Consider the following 10,007-nt stretch of genomic DNA (forward strand, 5'->3'; position numbering starts at 1 on the left):
ATGACACCTTAGCCAGAAGCATCTGCTACCAGCCTAATTTAGAGGCAGAAAGAGACAGAAGAGCCTGAAGACATTGCCTAAAAATGGAAGGGGCTTGGCATCAAGCCTCTAGCTTTTCACTGACCCTTCAATGCCTGATTGACACTAGAGGGAAAGACAAGCACATGATCTCTATTAGGGAGTGAGCTACAGAACTCTCTTGTCGACAGTAGCAAGAATATGGTTATTTGCACTATGGGAAAATACATCTATTAAATGATGGGCAGCAACTAATTTACAATGTTCACACACTGATATACAAGTGCCATTAAGATACATTCAATGCATTTTAAGAATAAATTTTACCAGTTAATGTTGTTGCCTAAAGCCAAGTTTAAATCATAAATGTTAGTGTCATGATTTATGTACCACCTGTTTCTGCCCTTATTGAAGAAATTCTTCATTAAAACAAAGCTCTAGCACCCTCTTGGATTTGCTTAATAATTTTGAGAAATGACTGCAGAACCTGTACGAACTGCAGTGGAAGTCCATTTTTCCCGTTTAAAGAAAACAGTGTTCATAACTCACTAAGCAGTTTAAATGTTAGAACGTTTCACAATCATGTATTTAAACACAGAAATCTGTTTATTTACCCAAACAAAACAGAGGAAATGATTCCAGCCCTCAGTTTTTGAATTTTCATTTAAATTTGTGAACAATAGTCCACAGAGTAGAGATGTTTGTGTATCTATGTACCTGCAAAATACTCATATTTCATAGGCTTTTTCACATTAATATTCACCAACAGTATCACAAAAGTTCTTTTTCTTTTACATAACTGTAAGCAACAGTAATTCTAGAAACACTAGAGAAAAAAAAGCATAGCAATGTCCACAGTTACAAGAAAAAGTGCACATTACTCAGTCACAATCACAGTCATTACTTGGAAAACTATATGTAACAAGTAGATATAAAATATCACCGATGCCTTAAACTCATTGTCAAAAACTGAATTACATGAAATAAGGCAAATTTAGGAATGCACAAGGAACTTGTTATTCAACAAAAGCTAAACAACAGAACAGACAGTACAGTAAGCAAGAACTAAAGTACTTTTCTCTATATACTTAAAAATAAGCTTGCCTTAGTGCACAAAGAAAACACCATTAATGTGTAATCAACATTATAAAATAAGAAATAGAGGGGGAATGGGGGAGTGGAGAAGGGGGAAAGAGTTTAATTAAAGTTGCAGCTGCATCCATTTACAGTTTTTACCGTAGTTAGGCGTGGGAATTATACAAATCATAACAGAATTGTCAATGGCCTTTTTCTGTATGTATTTTCTTTAAATAAGGAAAAAAATAAATACACACAGGAGTGCAAATTTTCAGATTGTCACTTGCAACCTCTTCACATTCAATCATCTGCATCCAATCACTACTAGAGGGACTTATACAAGACAGCAGCAGCGATTGTGGAGTTAAATGAGCTAGCTGTAAGAAATCAATTTTTTTCAGTTATATGTCTTTTAAAAAAACCCTTAACCCTTTATTAATTTCCTAATAAAGCTGCAATATATTACAGGATGGAGTTGAGAATGGCATGAATGCATGAAATGCATGCTTCTTTTGGAAGGCATTCCAAAGATGAGAATTTACAGTACACAGGGGAAGGGTTATCCAGCATTGAGTTACTTCTTGTAGAAAGAATATGAAGGTGGAGACAAGGGCACAGTCAGGGGTTCCAGAGAGGAAAAGGGGGACTTACAATAGCTCCTCAAAACATTTGTAGGACCAGTGAAAAAGTTTACCAAAGTAAAAATGAAAAATTCTGAATGAAACCAAAAGTTTTTGTTTTGTTTTTTATAAAAATTACATTTTTTTAAAATACAAGATCCTTTTAATTGCGATTCTGTCCTATAGTAACAGGACATTTGGCAATGTTTTGCCATATACTGCAGCTTTAAGTCCAATGAGTCAGTAGCACATTCCACTAATATTGCACGTGGATCTTGAACCAATATTTGCCATCACAGCATCTTCTGTTTCCTCCACTTGTCAGAATGAGTTAACAATCTATAGCCACTTTTTCAATATTTATGCTGACACACTAAAACAAAAAGCAGTATGCTGGACACATTAAAGTACCTCAGAAATATCAGAGGTCGAAGTTCACTTGAAGAACCTTAACACATCACTTTATGGATCAAGAACAGTGTGGCATTATGGTAATTAACTCTCCTAAAAGACTGTGCAGTAACTGAAGTGTCTGCTCTGGGAAATCAAAATGTCATTAGTGGAAACTCCAAGGTAAGACCAGACCAGTGTGAACATCACATGACTCAGTTCTGCTGCAAAATAAGGTTTTCCAGTTCATCTGCAGAACGCAATAAAAATGCCGCTGATTCTCGATACCCTGCCACAAGCTGCCGCACTGCATTTATTTCAGTTGGACTCAGCTGGGGTCTCGAGCTTGTACTACTGGAGGATCCAGAGCTGGTTGCCAACTGCCTCTTCATACTGAGATCTGTTGGACCTGGTGACACAAAATGAAAAAAAGTGGAAGCATAAGGTTCTGCTGCCAGGGAATTTTTACTAAGAAATATTTGTAAATGGAGTTCAAGAGCTTCAGATATAGCTCACAGCTGAAGGTTAGTAAACGGTGAGAAGCACTGTAGATCAGCACCTATTTTTCACTTTTTGATTTCCCAGGTAGGAAATGAAACCATTCACTTTTATATGAAATGAGCTTAATTCTCTCTTTCTGCTCTGCTCTTGTAATCCAGGGAGGTTTGCAGACTAGCACTACTGGAAAGTCTGCTTCACATGCTCCTCCAGCAGCATACGTCACCAAGAACCACCTCTCCCATAGGAGACTTGGAGCTACATATAGGGTTGTGAAAAGGAACCCATCACCCACAGCCTGTACCATTAAGATAACTCTTACTTCCAGCTTTGGAATGGACAGCATGAACATATAAAGCATACAGAGGGCCTATCCTTCCTATTTAAGGATGTTTATAGTGGTGTACCTACGTGGACTTTAATAGAGCTTCTCTTGAATGTACAGGGTAGCTATTAAGAGAATTAGGCCCGTGAATCTACCTCACTGTCACTATGTTACTGTAGCAGGCTCACTTTTCAGAGCTTGGGTTGAGTCCCAAGCTTGAGAGCCTGCTGTTTTGATTGGTGGAGCCCATCCACCAATCAGGAGGCAGCAGGAGAAACAAAGCCATGCCCCTTTCCGGGGGGGGGGGCGGGGGGACAGCTCCCCCAGACCTGACTGAAGACTGTAAACTGTCAGGTCTGGAAGACTTCAGGGGTGGAGCCCTGGAGCCTATAAAAGGAGCTGCGTGCCCAGCACGGGGGTGCAGATGCAGTGAGGGACTCGAGAAGAGCGGAGCCAAGAAAAGCTGGGGAGCTCTCCCCCAGCAGGCAACAGGCCCGAGGCTCCTGAAGCTGCCACTGGAGAAGCAGCCTTGGGAATGGTGCGAGACTACTCAGGCTGTTGATGGTGCACAGGGATGGTTCACGGAGACCTGGCCCTGGGAGCAGTGTGAGACTGCTCGGGCCCATCACAGTGTGCGGTTCGGTGCACGAAGCCCAGGCTTTCAGAACCGCAAGCAGCGGCTCAAGCCCACAACCCTAGCAGGGCCAGCGGGCCATGGTGCATGGGGCAGCGCACAGGGCAAAGGCCTTAGGGCTGCGGTGAGGCGGCTCAGGCTCCATCTCCCAGCAAGTGGCCAGGTCCCATGGTGTGCAGGGCGGCACATGGGCCCGAGCCTTGGGAGCCAGGGTGCAGTGGAGGCTGCTTGGGCTAGCCACCTGGTGTGAGGATGGCCAGCCAGAGCTCGAAGGGCCGGGCCTGTGCTAAAAGAGCCCTCGGTGCTGAGCCAGGGCATGGGGAAATAGTAGTGCTGCAGGAGCTGGGCCCAGAAGCCAGCAACAGTGGTGCAGCAGCTGGGAGGAGCTGAGCCCTCGGTGTCCATAGCAGAGCACAAGGTGAGGAGGAGCCCAGCGGCACAGGAGGAGCCTGGAGAGGCACTTCAGCAGAGGAGACTCCATCAAGCTGCGCCCTGACCACTGCAACCTGGGGGGCCGTGAGTCATTGGGCCATCGGGTCCCACAGGGGAAATATGTTTGGGGTGGGCAAACCCAGAGAAGGGGCTGGGTGAGCAGCACCCTCGCCTAGTCAAGGCCCTAAGGGAAGGGGCCCCTGGTGCTTCCTGGACATTCCCCCAGGGGACCCCATTGGAAAGAGGACTATCTCTTGCCATGGGTCAGGGACTATATTAAGGAATAGGTGGTATTAAGATTGTTCATGTTTGCGCCTTATATTTTGTAATTGAAATGTTGTATTGTGATGTTGTAAATAGTGTTATTTAGGGTTTGACCTTGGTTAGTGGTTAGTGTTCATTGTGTAAATATATATATATATGATATTTAGTTTTATGTTTATGTGTATTATAACTCAATAAATTGTACATAGTTAAGAACTTTGGGCTTGGGCTAACTCTATAGACGAAAGAGTGATCTCCTTGAAATGCTGGCATCCCTCTCACAGCACCCCCTCCTGCCTATGCATCCCATTCAACTGAGAATAGGGCACACCCTTGGGTGTACCCAGGTTACATTACAGTGCAATGACTACATCATGATGAAGCTCAAAAGGAGAATGCTAAGAAAGAAGCACAGTCCACTGAAGAACAGTGCACAAATCATAGTCAGCTCAACTGAATGGCTGTAAGAAGCCATTAAAGACTTCTATATTTATTAAGCCAGTGCTGAAAAAGTGACTGTTGACATATTGAGGGCACTGTGCTCCAGATGAACCTACTTTAATTTTTATGTTCTTTCCTTGACTTTCATTTATGACATAGCCAAAAACACACAAAATATATGGCAGAATAAATCTTTTTCCAAGAGAAGAATGAAGGACTTTTCTCCTCAGTAATCCAGATTTTAAAATAGCCAAATAGGATATTCAATTTATTTCACTCCAAAGTACAAAACTGCTGTGATGTTCTCCTCAGCTTTTCCTTGTTCTAATTCAACCCATGTACTAAAGCATCCCTCTGAACAAAAGGCCAGATGCCCAACTGGTGTAAATCAGTCTAGCTTCTTTCCAGTCAATGGAGCCACACATTGATTTACATGAGCTGAGGTTCTGACTCAGGATCTCTAAATGGGCTGATTAACTCCCATAGGCAGCATCGTTCAACTCTGCTGAATACATTTTTCTATACTCCTTCAGGAAATTGGAAGGAAAAGTCTATGCAGATGCAAGTTATACACTAATTAAAATAAACTGCACTCTGCATATACAAGGAATCATCAAGACTGTATCAGAATTTGTCTTCTTCTGATAAACCAATATGTATGGTAAACTGAATGCTACCATACAAAAGATGTGAAAGCTCACACCCTGACAGTGTGCTACTCTTCTGGAACCTTTTTGATTACGTAGGACTCATCCGGTATAGAGAGAGGCACCCCTTGGTCAAAGAAGAAGAGGTGTTGTTTAAAATAGTGGGATGTGCGGCAGGTTTAAAATCTGTCATGCAGATTTTGGGAGGGCTGGTGGTCCAGGTACATCCTAAAAAGTGTGGCATGCAATCTGGAAGGGCTTTAAAAGCACAAACATGACATCCTCCTCTCTGCTCTTTTGCCTTTATTTTAAATGTTGTGCTACCTGATGATGAGTAAATCATGCCTTCCTTGATGTTTTAATCATTTCTTCTTAAATGCAAGGTTGAGCCCTTGTCTTATTCACTGTATCAATGGGGCCACTGAGGCACATAGAGTCAGATCCAAATTATTCCTGCAGCTAGTGTCACTTACTTAGATACAGCAGTGCCCACAGTTTAGGCATTTAGCCCCAGGAGGGTGACCCAAATTGACAGGTTTAGGCACTCAGAATCCTTCTGCAGGCATGGAAGAGTGAGCTGCCTCCAAAGGGTGACCTGGAGCATGTACGTGCTGGGCAGGGAGGAGGAGAACATCAGGATAGCAAGCCAGAGAGACCCTGGCTATGTTGTCGGTGGTCCCTCGAAGTCAAGGATGATGTCTGTCAGCTTGATGGGTCCTCAGGTGACTGAGGAGCCCGATTCTGGATACACACATTCTTCTGCAATGGGAGCATGCTGTTGAGCAGGGGAGTGGAATTTGCAGCCCCAGGTTGGTGTCCTTCTCCTTATCCTGCTGGATGTGGTTTCCCACGCTGGAAAATAGGACAGCCTATTTTTGGGGCATCTTTTCTAGCCCCCTCCCCATCAGGGTGAGCAGAGGGTATCCTAAAAAGGGCTGCTCAGCCATGAATGCAGCTGCTGAAGGGCACTCCTGTCTCAACACAGGTGCCCCATGACCATTGTGCATCTGCTGCCTGTGTGCAGATTCTTGGCTGGGGGCCTCCAGGTATCACAGCCCTGCCCCTGTTGCCAATCCTCCATCGCCACAGGGCTTTTTTTAACCTGACGGAAGCCTGCATGTGGCATGTTTAGCGTGGGGACTCCGGTGTGCAGTCAGGTCCATGCAATCTTGGTGGGTGCAGTGGCATGGCAAACCATGATGACTGGGGCCACTTTTCCATTGCAGCCTTCTTCTGACTTCACAGCTGTTGGGGCCACAGCCTCCCTCTGCCTGCTCCGCCGTTGAGGACTTCTTGTATCGGTCTTTGTCTGGACCCTCCCCCTCAACCTTACTGCCATGGGTGGCCCTACCAGGAGTGTGAGCTCAGACAGCATCACTCTCAGGATCACTGGAAAATGCAAGCCTCTCCACAACAAGGTGATGATCCTCAGAGAGGCCTGGCCCTGTAATCTTGTGAAGAGGGGCATTCCTTGAGAGGAGGGGGAAACTACTTGGCTTCAGCTCCCTGTTCCAAAAAGTGTTTATGCATTTTATGTTAGATGGTTATTGGTTAGGGAAAAAAGAAAGAAAGATCAGGATCTCCTCCTTACCACAGTGAATGATACGGGTTCAAGTCTCCCAAGGAAAAGGAAGGACTTGAACCTTCTCACATGTGAATGTTCTAACTACTGAGCACAAGTGAAAGGGGCTGCGACTAGCACCACCACCAATTCCTCCTGTGGTAGGGTTGTTTTATGTAAGTGTAAACCCCATCTGTGAATTCCTATCAGGTTCAGACATGAGAGAGGTGCTTAGCCATTTGGCAGTGTCAAAATGTAAGCAGTTCTGAACACACCCAGCAGCAGACATTTAGGCATGTAGGCAGCTGCACTGGCATAGGCACACGTGCCTGGGGACTTCAGGCTTTTAGGAGCTAAATTTTGGACTTGGGTGCTTAAAATGGCAGTTCTTTTCTGGGTCCAGTCCATAATGATTTAATATCGCTGAAACCTTCTGTGGCCAGGAGAGGGACTGCACTGTGCAGAGGACTGTACAAGCACAAACACATGCATGATCCCTACCCTAAAAAGTTTGTTCTGAGACAACTCACTGAGGAAGGACAGTAGGAAAGATGGCATCAAGTATGCATTTGTAGGTATTGCATTTTGGGGGACTGTAGCTCAATGAAGTGCCAGCTGGCTCTATCAGCTGTCAGCGTAGCCGCTAGTTATGGAACTTGTTTCTTATATCTATTTAGTCAAAAAGCTGAATGGGAGAGTTGTGGCCTAATAAATCAAACCAGGGAGGATGTCTCATGTGAGGAGCAGCATGGAGGGAGACACAGTGCCATTTGTATGAGAAAGTGACAAGAACAAACAAGGCTGGCAGCACTGGCAATGAGCTGAAATAGCTCCTGTGATAGGAGCTGGGAATGGATTTCAGGAGGGGCAGATTTCCAAACATGTTTTGGTGGTGCAGTTTCTTCTGTTTGGGCTAACAAAACCCTGCCCATTATTGGTACTCCTCCACCCCGATGATGTGGTTTGATATACAGCAGCCAGTTTGTGTGTTTCTAAATGTTAGGCATGCCTACTTTATAAATGTAATGACTTGTATGTTGCTTCATTAGTCACACTTGTTTCTTCATAAAATAAAGAAGAAAGTTATCATACTCCCCTCACTGCAGATTTTTTTTCTATCTAGTTAGTCCTGTTCTCTATTGAACACTTACTACAGCACAAATTCTTAAGAAGCTGAAAGTGCTAGCACAGATATTCCATCTTATATTATTTATGAGACCCTCTGGGTATCATTTCTCTGTCCACCAGAGAGACCAAATGACGAACATTTAAACTAGCAAATACTCTGAATTTTGCACATCAGTTCAATTACATAAACCTCACTTCCTTTGTAAAGTTAAAATGGTTCTTGCTTTAACCAAAATCATTCAAAATATACAAACCTGAGGAGTCCTCTCTTCAAGGCTAGAGACAATCATTTATCAGGCGAGACAATCAATTATCAGATACTAAATACGGTGTTGGATAAATGGCTTTGCTGTAAATTGCAAGATTTGAAGTGAGCTAATTATTGCCTCATACACTCCTTGCTAGCTGTGTCAATTATTTAATAGTCCAGAATGTAGGTAAGATGTGTGATATGGCAGTTTATTTCACCAGTGGTGCTAAAACACTGATAGCTCATGAATGGCAAAGCCATATGTGAACTATTTCAGCAAAAATCCCTTCAGAATTGTTTACTACCAGTGGTAACAACCAATTTGATAGTTAATAGTCTGCTGGAAGCAAATAATGCTCTAATAAATGTATCAGTGACCCTCAAATTGGTTGTTACTATTGTAGACATTAATTTATAACAGCAGTAGATCATTAACAAAAAAGACTGAAGTATGTTTAAGTGTCTGTGTTAAGATCTAAAATTATTCCCCCATCTACCCCCCCGAACAATTAACCAACATGTTTTGTCAATCAAGATGCAAAAAGCAATGGCACTTAGTTATAACAAAAGACATGTTCCTTATGAATAGGGTGAATGCCCATACCTTGAAATCTATTATGTGTAGCATTTTTACTGTGTAATTTTTATTGAAATACTTTTCCTCTTTGAGTGCCTCTACAAGTGGTTAAACTATATTCAGATTGTTCTGTATTCTACTCCAATAAAATTAAATCAAAAACAAATATTAAAGTCTGTTATTTTGTTTCAAATCAGCCACATTTTTATTGTATGTAAGATTTATTATTATAATTTTACATCTACTATACTTCTCTTTCCTCTTCCCTCTGCTCACAGGCAGATGCATGTGAAGCTACTGTTCTAAGTCCTGGGACATTACAGATCACTAATACAAGGGACTAATGAAATGCATATGCTTTAGCTGTCCCCTTCTCTCCACCCATATGCTTTTCTTCTTCACTACAACTACTTTTTTACTCACTGGAAAGCAAAAAATTCAGCTACTTTAGCTGGTAGAAATCAGCTTTGTAGCCTGAGGACAGACATGGTAGAACAGAAAGATGCCTATAGCTATCTGGCATCACATATTTTCAAATGACACTCCCTTGGGTACAGAAGTGTTAACTGAGATCTGCCAGTATCTGTTCCTTCCCCTACAGAAAGTAATGTGGAAGGTTCATGCACCCCCTCCTTTGATTACATGTCTGATTCGTGCACCCCCACCACAAAGTGTCATGACCTCATGTCAGAAAGGCTAGGTACACACATTCAAAAAGCTGGAGTGGGTACGGATTCAATTTTTGCAGGTTAGTCTTACCTGCATAGATTGAACCGATTTGCAAGTGAACAGACATTCACTTTTGATTCTGGAAATGCAGCCACATGCCTGCAGTGGCTCAGGCTAGAAGCCAGAGGGTGTTAGAGTAAGCCCTTCCTTCCCTTCAGCAGCAGATGCAAGGTTGGAAGGAAGCTGAGCTAGGGTAGGGGGGCATGAACAGGCCCTGGCATGCTGCTGAATATGATTGGGGAGAGGTTTAAGCCCCCACCCTGTCCAACAGAGACCCCATCCGGGGTGTGCTTGGAGGGAGAAGGGGAAGCAGCCCTTTCCAGGTTTGTCCCACAGGTGGGAGGGCATGGCCAGACACCGGCCAGGGCAGTGCCTTAGGTGAAGCGGGGTGGGTGGGAGGGGAATTAAACTCCCCT

At 43.5% G+C, this 10,007-nt stretch overlaps 1 protein-coding gene across 3 annotated transcripts in view; it reads right to left on the bottom strand.

The window, feature by feature from the left end:
* Nucleotides 1–601: 601 nt before the first annotated feature.
* The window catches only part of NOL4 (nucleolar protein 4), a 365,842-nt gene continuing 356,436 nt past the window's right edge, over nucleotides 602–10,007 (bottom strand). For all 3 annotated transcript variants that reach the window (XM_019526816.1, XM_019526826.1, XM_019526832.1), the window contains one exon: nucleotides 602–2,514. In XM_019526816.1, the coding sequence (XP_019382361.1) occupies nucleotides 2,321–2,514 (194 nt within the window). In that variant the 3' untranslated portion in view covers nucleotides 602–2,320. The remainder of the gene's footprint in view (nucleotides 2,515–10,007) is intronic.

The sequence above is a fragment of the Gavialis gangeticus genome, unplaced genomic scaffold, assembly GCF_001723915.1.
Source record: "Gavialis gangeticus isolate Ggan-Ray unplaced genomic scaffold, GavGan_comp1, whole genome shotgun sequence".
NCBI classification, from domain to species: domain Eukaryota; kingdom Metazoa; phylum Chordata; order Crocodylia; family Gavialidae; genus Gavialis; species Gavialis gangeticus.